The 17,644-nt window shown below is 35.1% G+C and overlaps 2 protein-coding genes across 2 annotated transcripts; one reads left to right on the plus strand and one right to left on the minus strand.

Annotated features, from left to right (window-relative positions):
- Positions 1–416: 416 nt before the first annotated feature.
- Positions 417–8,146, minus strand: LOC117323746. The gene is made up of 3 exons (XM_033879174.1): positions 7,979–8,146; positions 6,058–6,221; positions 417–2,317 (listed from the first exon to the last, which is right to left on the minus strand). Exon 3 carries the CDS (start codon positions 2,277–2,279, stop codon positions 654–656), a length of 1,626 nt encoding a protein of 541 aa, XP_033735065.1. The 5' UTR covers positions 2,280–2,317; positions 6,058–6,221; positions 7,979–8,146; the 3' UTR covers positions 417–653.
- A 2,150-nt stretch (positions 8,147–10,296) lies between these two features.
- Positions 10,297–16,988, plus strand: LOC117323747. Its single transcript, XM_033879175.1, has 2 exons — positions 10,297–10,403; positions 12,423–16,988. Exons 1-2 carry the CDS (start codon positions 10,394–10,396, stop codon positions 14,096–14,098), a joined length of 1,686 nt encoding a protein of 561 aa, XP_033735066.1. The 5' UTR covers positions 10,297–10,393; the 3' UTR covers positions 14,099–16,988.
- Positions 16,989–17,644: the final 656 nt, after the last annotated feature.

The following is a 17,644-nucleotide window of genomic DNA, read 5'->3' on the forward strand; positions in this document are numbered from 1 at the left end:
GAGTCAAATATGAAATGAGAGAACACTACCTAAAGATTTGCTTGTCGGGTCATATTTTGACAATAACGATTACTTATATTCCAATAAAATCCACAGCCACTAACTAGCATTCCTGTATGCTGTCTCCTTGGTCGCATCACAAAGTTTGGGGGATTTGCACCTTTAATCAAAATAATAAAGTGGTAGGGAGACATCGGGAAGGAAAAAAAGTTAAGATGAATATTTTTTGTGTCTTGTGTGGTATCATTATTTTCACTCGTGGGAAAATCTGTGGTTTGTAGGAAATACCCTTTCATATCCATTTGAGGTATACATGTCTTATTAGGCCAGAAACATCAAATTGCTTAGTCCGAATTAAACATTAAAGAGATATCAATGAATGGATAAAATCGGAAAAGAAAATACTAATTCTTACATCTATTTCTTTAACATTTATTATCAAGAATGTGTTACATTAGATCTTCCGTGTACAAATTAAATAAAAACATGTATAAACTGAAAGTCACCGTCAATAACAGTATCATCTAACATGTATATCAAAATAATCAGAAGCATATACCAACAGAGAGTTGGTGAAAAATAGACATGAATGTTGTTTGCAATGGAAAGCCCGTGGAATGTAAACTTGCCCAACCTCAATGATTTTTAAAACCTTATTTGCAGTACCATCGGCACGGATGCTGTCTGGGATTTGCAAACGTTTTCCGTTCTCCAAAACGGCATGTTCCTTCGGCGTGATTGAACCGTCCTCTGTAGAAATGACTAGTTGGTCTGTCGTCAAACTCGCCTTTGATATTGCAACTTTCGAATGCTACAAGTCCGTCGTTTGGAAGTGAAAGTTGTGTGTATGCGGACACAAGGTGTAAACGAGCACTCATGGAGAAAGACATGTCCATTCCGAAAGCGCTCGTTCCACACACAGCACCGGATATGTGACGCTTGGCCGTTCGTATAAGGTCATTATATGATACACCGGTAGGGGAAATGTATGAAGTATTCATCGTCACATACGCATGTGACGGGTGATTGCTATTTGGTTCACAATAATGTAGCTCTCTTAACACAATATATGTAATTTTAGTTCCAAAATTCTTTTTTGAGCAAAGAGTTTGTAGCTCATCCGAGACTTTACTGCCTCTCCAAGGTGCTTGTATTGAGTACCAAATACTTGTTCTATGGTCAAACTTACAGATACGTCTATGGAATGCCGCGGCAACCACTAAATTACCCATAGAGTGGGTAAATAGCATAGTGTTTGAAATCGGCCGACTCGAATTGCCGATCGCAAATTCACAAAACCATTCATGCGTTTTTGTATCGTCCCAACCACGGTCAATACTATTATACCACATAAATCTGCGTGTAAGGCATTGGGGAGTGTAATGTTCAATGAAGCTCCCCCAATAGATCGGTAAAGCTCCCATGTCTTTATAGCTGTCTGTTGGCGGTCGCTCTCCTGCTCCGTGAATGAATAAACAATGTTTCCTTCGTTTTGTCTTCAGGAGTGTATTTTCTGATTTTGTGATATAATCGTCAGTTGAAACGATACCTTCTTGTAGATGTGGTATATTCGGGTCCATAAAATTGCATTGTTCTAACTTTTGAGGTAGTTTGATAACGTCAGACGAACGCGAGTTCCATTTCGTTACCATGGCGCGTGTTCCGCCGTGGTCAATATAAACCAATCGCGATCCTTGGATACACAATACTATATGTCCTTCTGTTGTATAAAATTCGCTTCCTGTACAGGTAGAATCGTTTGCTTGTCTTCCAGTAAATAATACGGCCTGTTTCTGGAGAATGATTTTAATAACCGTTAGCCATTCGACTGATTCTGTGTCGTTTCGACAAAACCATTCCTCATCCGTACCATAAATCAGACCATATACTGCCGAATTGTTGGCGTATATAAACCTGCTAATCATCTTATCGTGTGAAGATGAATCGGAAATACTTGTATGAGTTTCTTGATATGTAATAGTTTTAGCATTCGAGTTCCATTCAAAATCGATCATTATATGTGTACCTTCTGTTCCATCCTGTAACTGTTTTGATAACTTCAACTGCGCTTGGAAGAAATGTGAAAATATGTGTTGCGCAGTTTGGCTTGTAGCAGAGAAAGTATCGGTAGCGGATGTGACGTACGCAATATGGACACGGATGAATATAAATACTAGCGCTGCGAGCAACACAACAGCCAGAGCCACTTTACAGTATGGTCGTCGAGGGGGGCGTCTCGTGTGTGTCTTCAGAAGTCTTGTTCTTTCCTGGTCCGCCATTTTGTCTTCTTTCCTACCAGACGTATTTCCACTGTGTCCTGAAAGGATATCAGATTGTTAAGAAGTGTAAAGTGAACATATACAATTCAATGTGATATTTCGCTGAGTTCGCGTGTTATGTTCAAATTAAAAGTCCTAATTCAGATGCGAAAAGAATGTCCCGTCTTTAAGTTTATTGATCATATGCTGATATCATTCCAGAAAATATCTATAGTCAAAAGACAAATAAGGAAGGTATGCGCGTAGAAGATTAAAAAAGAAAAAGCCATTGAGCCTTGGTCACCTTTATTCTTAAATAATACTGATTGTTGGTGTTTTTGTTTTCAAATTCAGAATTCAACTAATTTGACCAGTGCAACCTTGAAGCAGATCAACGTCATTCAGATGAACAAACTTTTCAGTCTGTTATCAAAGCATGTCATCCTCCCAGTATCATAACCATGGGCTTATTTATTGTTTACACCTGTTACCTTGAAAGTAGGGCAAGGTCATAAGTTTAGACTGTATTTTATATATTATAAACAAACATTAAAGTCAATACATAAATAAACAACAAGGACTCGAAATAAATATTACTTATCTAAATGTGTCTCCTTATCATCGTGAATTTGCGTAAGGACAGCATTGTTACTTAATTTGGGATGGTATCGTAAAACATGGAGGTAAGAAAATCAGGAAAGGAGGGTAAAAATGGGAGGGGCACCGAGAATAAGAAGAAAAAACTTAAGAAGGCCAAAACAAACATGAATAACTCAATAAATGGGATGAAAATCTTATTAGAATGTATTTGGTGGCATACTTAGGCTAAATATCTCACTATTACAAACATTCACAGGTTTATAAATACATTTAACAAAGTCCATAATGTATGCTTACTTGCTTTATCACATCAATTTGAAACAAAGTATACTGATAGAAGAGAGAGATTACATAAAGTTTGGAGCGGGTATACTAAGAACATCGGCTGTTTCCCTGACAAGACGAGGGTTTATAGGGCCAGGACCAACAACTATTTTGCAGTCAAAGGGGTGTATTACGTCAAAAACATCCTGTCGGGATACATAACAATGTCAGAACGAAGGTGATTATGAGTGTTGTGCTGATCGATCTTCCACCATTCCTTCCAATTGGTGTTATCATGGTGTTAAACTTTACACAAAAGTTTATTAAAACAACCACGTTTAATTTTACGAAGGGTATCTGTACACGTTTTATGGGCTTTTCTGAATTTCAGCGTGGCTTCAGACTTCTGTGACTATTCAGCTTTTCGGGGTTAATACTTTCGTTTACGAATCAATTTTCTTATTACATTATTCATTTACAAAGCATAATTCTCTCTGATATTTATATCTTCACTTGGTATACGCGCACTTGCAATATTAAGTCCACAGCGTGTAAATTGGTCTCCACTTTTGTCGGTGTCATTGGTGTCAAGAGTACTGCCCAGGTAAATATTAAAAAGTCTATCGAGATATTCATCTAGGTCATAAACCATATTTACCTTTAAAACAAGATCTTAGGGGTTTCGAAAATGTAGGACTGTCATACACAGGACAATGAAATCGTATAGACTGGTCAATGATAGTCTCACTCACAAGACACATATTTACTAAAGACGAATCTTTTACGCATTTACGCAGACTATATCTAGGAACGAGGGGGACGATAAGGGGGGGGGGGGGGGAGGTGTCCATTTTACTCTTATATTCGTCAAAAATATATTAAAAATTATTATTACAGAAAAAAAGCGAAGTGTTTTCAAATTAGTCAAATTATGAAGTGTGAATAATGTAAAAGAACTCAATAAAACTGGTAAATTATCCATTTAGCTTTTAGAAAAAGGGTAGAAAAAGTTAATAGTTAAATATTATTTTGTTAAACTAATGGGATGCATAAGCTTACAATATCATGTTGAACACTCTCCGACCATGTAACTGTTTTATTGTATATCTATGCATTACCATGTTGTTATTTTCACTTATGGACCGGTAGATCATTGGAATAAATTGAACTTGAACTTATAGACCTGACAACGCTTTGGGTAGGATTAAAGGTATGGCAAAAAAGGCAGCCGCAATAGGTCACTTTAGACTTCACTTCGTCTAAGGTGATCTGAAAATATAGGTTCATTGCACGTACTTGTATATGTAATAATTATGTATTTGAAACGTATCAGCATGTGTTGACAAGATATTTGAAAAATACTGACGTGATGAATCAAAAGATATTTAAAATCCATGTACAAATGTAGATAATATAATGTAAAAATGTCATTTATCGTCATGTTTGCATAAAATATAGAACAATACGTGAGTCTTACAAAATTTAAAATCGAAAACGATATAAAGAATTAATCTGAACCGTGGTTTAATATCACTTATTCATAAACTGTTCAATGTAATCAGGATGCTACTTTTAAATTTTAAAAATAGCATACTTGTCAGTAATTGTATACGTTCACGTGACATACAGTTCCGAATTAATAATGTACAGGGTATCAATGCATGACAATAAATACTAAACGTCCCAATGCATTTTTCATCGGTGACTGATAAGAGGTACATACAATGTACATACGTACCCACGTATTGTACATGTAAAATTATACGCTAAATTTATACGATACATTTTTAAATCCGTGTACATTTTCAATTGTCAGTGTTTATTTACTTTTTATATTGCACTTTCATGAGATTCAGACAAATAATTTTACAGTAGCGTATTAAATCATACCTAATCATGAATATGTAACGTGTCTATGATTGAAAATGATATTTAAAATATATCAATATCTGTATAGAGAGATTTATCCGTTTATCAGCAAATAAATAAGTAATGATCAGCAAAATACCACAGTTTATCTCCTGTAACATACGCAAAAGCATACCTACACTTAAGTTTTCATTCTGGGTTATACGTAGGAACGCGCCAAGCTCGAGCTCCTGTGTACACGTCCCGCAGTATTACATAAAAAACTGTATTGAGTGGTGTGCTGGGCAGGTAAGGTAAACAATTGAATAAGATAGAAAATGACGTGAAAGCACGAAAACAAGGAAGTTTTTGAACAAGGAAAAAACTCATTGAACAAGGAAAAAACTCAGTTGACAATGTCCTGTTCTTTGTAGAGTATAAGTGTCAGAACAAATAATCGTTCGTTACACGCAAAGAAAATGATTCTAAGAAATCATAACCATTCCTCAAAAATACGGTTGATGCGTATTATTTCTATGAATTGAAACTTTTTTTGTGTAAACTTATAAAAACCAATCAGAAGGGTAGAGTCTAAGCAATTAAATCATATAATACATAACGCATATATATGCTTGCGAGAAAAATATGCTCACCAAATAATTGCATAAGAAAAAATTGTTTCTAAACAATAGTGATTGTAAAAAAATGTATCTATTACGTAATGGAAGTTTATGTTCTTATTGAATAATTAATTAACATGTTTGTTAAAATCTGTATATTGTATGTCCATTAAAGTCACCTAAGAAGTTGTACGTTCAAGATTGATAATTTTTGCAGATGCCCCTAATACGCCGCCGTACCTAGGATAATGACATAAAATACAATTTTCAAAACAAAAGAGATTCGATAGGCCTAAAAAGGTTGTTACACAACCGGTATGGGGTCTATTTGACCAGACAAACAGAAAACAACCCTCACCTCACGGTAGTTCTAAAACACCTTCTCCGGTAAATATACCGGTGAAAAATTCAGCTTATATGACACAGTATATAAATGAATCCCTATTTCTTCCTCAAATAACACCTACCTCCTGCTGAGACAAGTGTTAGTGTATAGAGAACACCCCCTGTAGTCCTGTGTCCTTGCCGGTATTGGATAGTGCCTCTGGAAAATGCATCTTACTCGCCAAGAAGAGTATTGTCCAATTAATTAGAGGCCAGAGCGCACATCTTGTATAAATTTGTAAACTACCTGCAAGATAAGAAATAGCCTTTATACATGAACATGTACAGTATAAATACTTATATGATAATTGTATGTACTACACATAAGTACACATACGGTATGTGTAGGGATTTATTCATATCGTCAAAGCAAAATATGCTTTCCTTGTTTTTGTGATTTGTTTTTTAAGTAAAAACAGTTTAAAAAATCACTGCAAAAATGTAGGTTATATGTTTTATGGCTGAAATAAACTGTTGAAAGTTATTGCCTTGTTCACAGGGACTTGGCTTGGTCCACATATGTATACATGTACCACAAGCATTTGCATCTAGTCTGTATTTATAGAAAATGTACAAGCCACTACTACTACTATAAAGTATCTATAGAAACATAAATACTAGCGCCTACTCCTACTATATTATGGGTGGCGGCTAGTTTTGTTTTTGTTTTTTTTAAACACTAACCAAAAAGAGACGCCTGTGTTTGTACAAATGATACCGTATTTAACAAAAAAATATATAATAGGTATTGTATAGGGATAATGAAATTGGCAATGTATGTCAAGTCTCTGTGAGCCGTCTGACAATACATGGTATACCCTAGAACAAACATTGTCTTGTAAGTTAAAAGTATGTAAAGCTATTCGTTTATAACCTAAGTTTTCTCCAAACAAGTCTGTCGTCAATGGTCAAACAACATGCCTTTTTGTTGGAGATTACCGAACTCCTGTCGTTGTCTGGGAACCACGTCTGGGAACCAACAAAGTTTAACACTGACGCGCCTCCACAGTAGATACCATTTTAACAATAGGGGCTAATTGTAGTCATTAGGGTATTATGTGGGGTTAAATTACTGCACGCCTCCAGAGTAAAACCACTATAACAATATGGGTTAAATATATATATATATATGTATAGTCGTCAGGATATTAATTGTTTAAAGAAATTAAGTAAGTGGAACTGTAATATATAATACATGTACCCCCACATGTAAATATGGGTTAAATATTTATATATATATATATATATGTATAGTCGTCAGGATATTAATTGTTTAAAGAAATTAAGTAAGTGGAACTGTAATATACAGCTCCCCCCGGATAGAAAGAAATAATAATGAAATATTACGATCACTGTTTTGTCTAAAATTATACACTAAATCACTAAATGTTAGAATTCATGTTAGAATTCAAAAATAACCGCTTGCACATTTTCCTGAAGAAACTACCTAAATTATTTAGAAAAATGAGTTTATGATACATATCATAATATCGATGTCGAACACAACAAGCTATGTATATATATTGTATATATCAGCCAAGGCCGATCAGTTATTTTTAAATTTACTATATCAACCTATGATAGACCCCTATATTTCTTAAGATCTCTTCGTTGTCCGCCCAACGTTGAGATTTTGACTGCTAACCCTATTGTTATTGAGGCGCGGGGCGGGTGTGTGACGGTAGTCACTGATGGGGTGGGGACATACACACAAGGAGGACGTATTCATTATGAACACACCTCGTTAGATTTACAACATGATTCCTGGTAATTATCCTATAACAAAATAATCGAATCACATTACAACAAAATCATTAAATAACTTCAAAAACAAGTTACGGTGTACAATCTCTAACAGACAACACTACAGCATATGTGTGTACTATTATACACACGTCATGTCACTGCCGTACATGTGTAATGCATGCACACGTAGAGTCAATGGTCTCTATATTAGATCCCACAACGTGTTGGAACAGAAATTAATAAAACATAAACACTTACCCCATATTCTCCATCTAGGAACCCGTGTCGGATGTTTGGGCTTTACTCTGTGTACAGTCGTGCATGGTTACGTCGACCGGTCTGACCTCAATATAGGACGAACACAAGTGAAATCGTACGATTCGACCGATATATGATGTTGCAAACCTGAATAACCCGTCGTTTATCTTCAAGTACTCTTACTTGAACATTTTGGTTGTCAAAGGCGTAAATTAATAGCGATGTGTAATTATCACATGACTTTTTTTGAGCGTGCCGTGTTTATCACACCTCGTGATTGTAACTAAGGCTAGGTAAAGCGAGAGTTACACATTTTACACGCCACAAGCACTGACAACACTGTGACTGTGTAAAATAAGACAGGACCGACCTGGAAACAATAAAACACCTGGGGCGGGGAAATTACACTCGTAACCAATGACGATTCACGAATTTAGCCATTTTCCCTTAGGCTGTTTACTGTCATATTGTCATAGTGTAGGATCAGACACAATTATGATTACGGTTTATTTTAGTTAGATATGTTTTACCTAAACTACATGTATGTTCTGACTTTGATTACAGTTGTAATATACATGTATAGTGAAGCACTAGATTACATTGTCCTACGATTTAATTTTACTTCGATACAACACTGCATATGGTTATCATGTTTATCCAGGATTTATTTGAAAAAATTAGCGTGGCATACGAATTAACGTGGCAGGTTTTGGAAATCATCGTTATAACTTTAAATCGTAGCTTTCGCGATATTTGAACGTATGAAAAATTCAAGTCCGTGTCAAAACTAATGACATATATTCTTTAATCTCCAATTTAACACATAAACAAATACGTCATCGGACTGATATTCAAAAATGCAAAAAATCTTAAGCATACCTATATTAAACTTATTATAAAAACGTTGACACTACAAAAGAAATTCTGGTACGTGTAGCGATTCCTATGACGAGACAACTAAGAAACATTCATTAAAAATCCAATGCATGGACACCGGTTCTATATTTCAATTCTTTATCAAAATTTGGAAATACATAATCGTCCAGAAAAAAATACAATAAACATTATGATATGAAATATTCTAAGAAGCATATTAATATATATATATATATATATATATATTAGGTTGAAATAAATTTTATTTTTCTATAATTTCTATATTTTTCGGATAATATAAATTACATAATTCAAATTCAAACAATTTGAATATATATGCCTTGTTATAAAAAAATATATGCAATACTAGCCAACACCAGAAATCCGTAATAAACGTGTTATATGTGTTATACACTGTTCAAACAGCTAGTCGATACAATTGCTTACTGGCGAACTTGACATTTCATTTAGCGAGAAGTATGTCCATGCGTTAACAAAATGACATATTTGTCATTTTATGTGTAAGGAGATGTTTATGTCGTTTGGCCTGTCATATTCTCATCTTTGAATTTTTGTTTAGTGTTAAGGAAGGACAACTCTAACGACATTGTCGACATACGATCTCTTACTGCATATCGCCATGACGACGGGGCATTGTCGTAACATAACCGCGAGTGACATAGCGACACAAATGTTAACTCAATGTTCAGTTTAAAACGTGCGGGATAACATCACTTAAAGAGATTAGACACCGATACCATTTCCAATAAAGACGAAGAGCTTTTGTTCTACGGTTACAAGTGTAAAGAATACACATGTGTGTTTATTTCATTATGTCAGGTCACGAAATTCCTCATTCAAAACACTTGCATACATGTGAAGTAGATGTCACCCGTGTCCTGATACATAAATAGTTTTTAATCTGCACGTTTTTGTTTGCTGATTGACCAATCAGTATGTAAAATATACCCTACATCGCTCCACAGACAATAAGCGTAGTCATATAGGCAGTAAGACAGTGTCACTTCCTCATACCTTTCATCTGACGTATATCTCCTGGTCGTATGTCGATTGAAAGGAGCAAGCACATATTTTTACAGGAATAGGAGACTTACAATTACAACCATTAGCCAGTTGTTCCAAAACTTAAAGCGTTATAAAGATGTTAACGCAACATTCAGAATTTAAAAAAAAAATGCTGAAAAATACAAACAAAAACAAAAAACAAATATGCTTGTGAATTAATTCGTTTAAATATTTTTACACAATATTTAAAACATTAAATTAGTCACCCGTTTAACTAAATCATGATGCATATTTAGTGATGTTTTATGATTTTCTTCCTGGATGTTTCTTTGCTTTTCAAATCTATTTACGGTGATTAAAATAGCCCTGTTTAAGGAAGTTTTAAAATCAAGTGATCACGTTGGAGTTTCCGTATATATATTCTTCCTTGTTAATACAGAAACAAGACGTTTGATCAAAATTGTCATTTCAGAAAGTCCTGATGTGCCAGCAGAGAGAGTCCCTGCTCATCATATGGGTTTAGGTAAGAAAACATTTATTGGAGTTGAAGTTGATATGTCACATCGTCGTAAGACTTCTATGGGTGGTACTAAGCATTTGCTGTACATACCCATACTACAACTAACGACGATTTAAAGTCACAGTACATCACTACAGCTGTATATGTAGTCACAGTACATCACAATATCTGTGTGTGCGGTCACAGTACATCACTACATCTGTATATATAGTCACAGTACATCACAATATCTGTGTGTGCGGTCACAGTACATCACTACATCTGTATATTTAGTCACAGTACATCACAATATCTGTGTGTGCGGTCACATTATATCACTACATCTGTATATATGTCGTCACAGTACATCACTACATCTGTATATATAGTCACAGTACATCACAACATTTGTATATTTAGTCACAGTTCATCACTACATCTGTATATGAAGTCACAGTACATCACAACATCTGTATATTTAGTCACAGTACATCACAATATCTGTGTGTGCGGTCACATTACATCACAACATCTGTATATGTCGTCACAGTACATCACAATATCTGTGTGTGCGGTCACATTACATCACAACATCTGTATATTTAGTCACAGTACATCACAATATCTGTATATGTATTCACAGTACATCACTACATCTGTATATTTAGTCACAGTACATCACTACATCTGTGTGTGTGGTCACAGTACATCACTACATCTGTATTAGTCACATTACATCACTACATCTGTATATATAGTCACAGTACATCACTACATCTGTATATTTAGTCACAGCACATCACACTATCTGTATATATAGTCACAGCACATCACTACATCTGTATATGTAGTCACAGTACATCACTACAGCTGTATATTTAGTCACAGTACATCACAACATCTGTATATTTAGTCACAGTTCATCACTACATCTGTATATAAAGTCACAGTACATCACAACATCTGTATATTTAGTCACAGTACATCACAATATCTGTATATGTATTCACAGTACATCACTACATCTGTATATTTAGTCACAGTACATCACTACATCTGTGTGTGTGTGGTCACAGTACATCACTACATCTGTATTAGTCACAGTACATCCCTACATCTGTATATTTAGTCACAGCACATCACACTATCTGTGTGTGCGGTCACATTATATCACAACATCTGTATATATAGTCACAGTACATCACTACATCTGTATATGTCGTCACAGTACATCACAATATCTGTGTGTGTGGTCACAGTACATCCCTACATCTGTATATATAGTCGGAGTACATCACAACATTTGTAAATGTAGTCACAGTACATCACAACAGCTGTATATGTATTCACAAAACATCATAACATCTGTGTGTGTGGTCACAGTACATCACTACATCTGTATATATAGTCACAGTACATCACTACATCTGTATATGTATTCACAGTACATCACTACATCTGTGTGTGTGGTCACAGTACATCACTACATCTGTATATTTAGTCACAGCACATCACACTATCTGTGTGTGCGGTCACATTACATCACTACATCTGTATATATAGTCACAGTACATCACTACATCTGTATATGTAGTCACAGTACATCACTACAGCTGTATATATAGTCACAGTACATCACTACATCTGTGTGTGTGGTCACAGTATATCACAACATTTGTATATTTAGTCACAGTTCATCACTACATCTGTATATAAAGTCACAGTACATCACAACATCTGTATATTTAGTCATAGTACATCACAATATCTGTATATGTATTCACAGTACATCACTACATCTGTATATGTCGTCACAAAACATCACAATATCTGTATATGTATTCACAGTACATCACTACATCCGTATATGTCGTCACAAAACATCACTACATAATTATGTATATTTAGTCACAGTACATCACAACATCTGTGTGTGTGGTCACAGTACATCAAAACATCTGTATTTATTTCATACACACGTTCAAAATGATTTTTACTTGCCTGATAATCTTCCTCTTATTCGTTTCTATTTCACCGTTTCAGAACTATCACACCTCGATATGGTGTACACATCAGAAACCGAAAGCCTTTTAGGGCCACAAAACACAAAATACAGACACCGGAAGCGGAGCATCATCGTGATAACCTTGATTACGATTGTAGTGCTGATTGGAATTACTACTGGATTAGCTTACGGCTACATCTATTGGAAAAAGAACATAAAAAATGACAAGAAAGTTCATTTAAAACACGTTTTACCGAGTTCTTTTGGCGTTATGTTCAAAATTCAGACTGAAAATTCCTCTGATTCTGTGAACGGAAATGTCAAAGAGATCAAGTGGGAAAATGAGCCAAAAACGATCAGATACCATCAGAAAACAGAGCAAATGATTTCCAACGAAAGTATCTTAACGGACGTCATCATAATTAACAACAAAGCCGCAGTTTCGTATAAGCTTGGAAATCAGACTTGCTGGATGGACCCAGGGGATTTAAATGTCTTCAAATGGTTTTCAATTTTACGACTTATCATGGATTCTATTCAGTCTCATTACACCGAAGAACGTTGTCCTGGACGTATGTGGACAGTACCATACGATGAGCAGAGCGTGTATATCTGTATCACCCGCCAGCAAATAGCGTACATCAGGTATGACGACAAAGTCGCAAAATCGCAAGAGTGGCTGGTCCCATCAAGATCGTCCATCAAGATGCCCAAAGACACACCTAAATGTGAGTCGATGAACCTTGAAATGCCTTCACTACGCATGACTCAACAAACTTATGAACAAAACACTTCTGATTCCATCCGAAAGAAATCGGAGGATATACAAAACATAGGAATAGTTTATGAACCTCGGGGACAATCAGACGTATTTACAAGAAGCACAAGGCCAGACTGTTTGTTTGTGCACGGGGTAGGTGTGTCGACACCAAAGACAGGATTCAAAAGTGTCACTAGCCTTGATTACTGGGGTCACATTGAGAGAAACACCCCACAATGTTCATCACACAGGTTTATTCAGTTCAACACAGTCGACAATGGTTGGGACTCTACATTACTGCACCAGATGTTTTGTGAGTTTGCCACAGGCTCCAACTTGGGGGGAAGCATTTCCAACAAGATCATATTTTCACATTCCATGGGAAACAACATCATCGCGGCCGCGCTCCACCGCAAGGTTTGTACTTTCGATAAACAATCAAGTGAATGGTTCTCCGTGTCTGCGCCTTGGCGTGGAAGCAAGGTGGCAGACAAACTCCAAAACCTTTGTGCTGGTCACTTTGGTCCGAGCCACCACATATCCCATAATATATTGAGATTGATATTAGGACACACAAAGTTCTGCACAAAGGCCGGGAAAATGTCGCCAGCTTATAAAACACTGCAACCTGCATACAAGTCCACGACAGGCGTCTCCTTTGACGATCTGATATCTGTGGCTAGTCTCTATGTTAACGGGGCACTGTGTGGTACGTCTCCATGGGGTATGGGTCTAAACATCGCCTTCAGTGGGGCTTTGGATTTCGTCCAGGGTTTCTCACATCTTGAGACGCCTGATGACGGCGTCGTGGCACTAAGCAGCTGTGATGTCCTTGGCAGAAAATTCCAAAAATCATGGAAGGACAAATTTTACATGGCATCTGTTAACCATCTTGAGAGTTCGACTTCATATGGCTGTCCTACGCCTCTCTGTTCATGGTATAAACACTTATAGAGCAATCGTGGATTTTGTGGATTAAACATTCTTTCTTCATTCATTCTTTTGACAAATATGTATGAATATGAATGTAGCTTAAACATTACCAGTTTATTTACAATACGCAATGGCTATTTTTTCGCTGCACCGCTAATATGACGTCGTTTTTTTTGTTTTTTGTTTTGATCTTTGATTCTCCAACTTGGTCTTTGTCATAATAATAGGGGCGCAATCGGACAAAATGTCACTTACAAATGATGATATCGGATGTATATAACAAGTACATTAAGGAAATTATTTATCACCTGCAAATAAACGTAGGAAATATTTGTTATCAATGTTTTAATAGAATATATTAATTTTCAACTTATTAATGATATATGAATTGTCATTGTTCTTAAAGTCGGTTCATCTTTATAGTAAAACAAAAATTCTTGAATATTAATACATGTGACAATATTAAGATTCTTTTTTTTGATGAATGAATGATTAACTTTGTAAGATGGCTTTGTTCTTTAATGTATATGCTTTGTTATCCAATAGTTGTAAAAGTTTAACCTGTCGCTGGGTTGGTTGTAGTTCACACCACGATACTAAAAATTTCTTTAAGAAGATGTTGATTTAAAATCGTATTATCGTTTTCCACAGAAGAAATGGATGGCACTGAAATAAAAATATTGTAAATTGTGTGTATTGTAAATTATAAAATGGCAAACGGGGCTTTTTGACAACTTTTGATGTTCCTGTAGTGATGTAAATAAAAAGAATTATGTTAATTATATTTGTAGCATCGTGCAATAATTCGATATTCTTCTCATATTCTTTTCATTAATGACACGTTGTGTTATTTCTCATTATTCTTAGATTATGTATTACCCAGTAACCACTTTTAAATATTTACAAATGAAATATTTTTAACGTGTAATTTAAATGATGTTGGTAATAAAATACAAAAACAATGTATCAGATAATCTTGATTATGTTTGCACTTATTGATATCGTGTGTGTCATGTTTACTAATAAAATGCAATATTCAAACGCAGCAATGATCAAAGCATCTGTATCATAGATGTTTACGTCTAGGAACAGGTGAAATATAAAAAAAAAACTTGTACCCGAAAATGCAAAAAGCAATGCAGTATTGAGAACCTTTAGCTAACATTGAAAAAAACTGTATTGACATGACATATAACATAGACAATTCTGATTGAATATACATGTATACATTTTGTTTAAGTGTCACATACACCGGTAGGTACATGTATATTGTTTTGTCGGGAATTATTATCAGATTAACTGTATTAGCATATGTATTGCGTCAACCTTGCTTTTATGTGCATAAAACATTTACTTGTAGAATACATCGCATTAAATGTATATAATGTTTATTCATTATCCAGTTTTACAATTATTTACTATTATGAATAAAGGTTTGATTAATAAACCAAATATATTTCGTTTTCAAATATCCTTAACGCACCCTTTTGTTAGCTGGATATTGAAATGACGCATATTTATAGTTTTACTCTACTATATAACATTTCACTGATACTCTTTTTTCAATTAACCATTTATTTTGCTATTCAATTTCATTGGTGTATCTATGATCTACTTTGTATTATTGTGATCGAAAGTACAAAAGAAAATGCGGCGTTGTTTAAAAGGCTAATTTTTACAGAGATAGAAAAAGTCCTCTTAAAATTTAACTATCTGTTCATGTTTATACTTTTAGCTTGTTTAGTAATAATAATGTTAAACATGTCATTACGGCGAAGACTAAATTATGTGTGTATCGTTATGCATCAATTGAGAACACTGAGCTGCGTGTTACTACACTTCCGTATATACGTGTATATGTATAAACACCATTATACAATTATCCACCAGTTTGTAGGTGAATACATTGGTTTATCAACCTGAGAAACTGATATTTCCCGAGGCTGTCGTTTAAGACTCTTTGTCGCAGCTTGAAAAGCGTTTCGTTTTTAGCTAATGACTGTATATGATATCGATGTCAGAATGGATTGTAAAGGACCAATTAATCGTCGTAACGAAAACAACGAATCCTTTGTAACACTTTAGATGGTCGGGTGGCACAGTGACGACTACGTGGGATTTCCCTCTACTGTAAGAACCCTGGAGCGCTTCAATCCAGGTTAACCAGAAAGATTAGTATAAGTTGATATAACTTGTTTCACAATTGTTGTAAAATAAATCAAGTTTACTTTTTACATTTGTAATGTGAACCTTTCTTACTGATCTCACCCTCGGCATCAAATTTAGTAGAAAGTCATCTAAATGAGCAGCTGACAGGGTGTCAGTTGGCTCTCTTTTCCCTGTAGAAAGCATCGGAATAATTTTTCTGAGACGTCTGCCTGTCATCTTGTCGACTAATTTCAACAGCAACCGCCGATCTAGAAGCGCGCTGATTGATTTTGTTTTATTTGACGTCGTGATTTTTTTTTTTTTTTTATAATTTTGACGTCATGGAATGAGGGAAGTCCCAGGTTACTACATTATGTTAAGAACTCGTGTTCTTGGATTGCTATATCAACCCGGGGCGCTGATTTGTGGTTGACAAAATGTTTGAGTCAAGTTAGAATGTTTAGAATATTCATCAGGAAAAGGGGAAAACAATATCATTTTATAACGTTCTATACGTACACTTGAGTCATACAAACGTGTTTGTCGAATGGATTGTATACTGATACAATAACAAGGAAATATTAACGAATGGTCAAAAATAAATACAGAAAAGTCGTTATTTCAAAATTGTTTTTAAGCGATGCCATATCATATTCCCTCCAAAGGCCGGCAGCCATACAAAACGGAGAATTCATGTAGATTTACTTTTATGTAACACCACTACGTTAAAAGATTTATCAATAAATTCACACCATTAAACCTTCTTGTTTCTCTCCCTTTTTTTTTATTAAATTGTAATTATGGAGTAGCAATCATCTGCTTTGTTAAGTCTTCATAAAATGTGGTATTGCTGCTTGAAAGATGCCGCATCGTCATCAATAATTTCCTTATTATACATTCATTGATGTATTTAAAAAGCTCCTGACATAACGATAGGGATAATCTATTATACAGAGCTACCACACAAAGGCTGGTTGTAATGGACATTCAATATTTACATACCAGAGAGAGACATATGTTCAGTCTCAGTATCAAAGCTTCTTATAGACGCAGTAAAATGTGTCAAGGATTGGAATCGTATGTAGAAAAATGACAACACTAAATAAACCATGACATCATCAAATAAAAAAAACTTTTCTTACCATGTCAGACATCGTTTCTGATAATTCTTGAAACACTTCGCACACATGCCAATCTCTTGATCATCAGTAAAGTTATTACCATCTGCTTTTAAAACACCAAGCAGCTAATTGAGCTGGGGAAGTCTTATGTTTCTGGCAGATTTCTTGGTTTTAATGTTTCTCCTTTAAAACACTTCGTCTTCGTCAGATGCAATTTTATAAATAAGACAGAAGCGCTTTGATATGATCTTTCAAATCATCGACATAGGAACTATTGAACAAAATGTAAAAAGTAATG

Source organism: Pecten maximus, chromosome 3 (genome assembly GCF_902652985.1).
Source record: "Pecten maximus chromosome 3, xPecMax1.1, whole genome shotgun sequence".
NCBI lineage: Eukaryota > Metazoa > Mollusca > Bivalvia > Pectinida > Pectinidae > Pecten > Pecten maximus.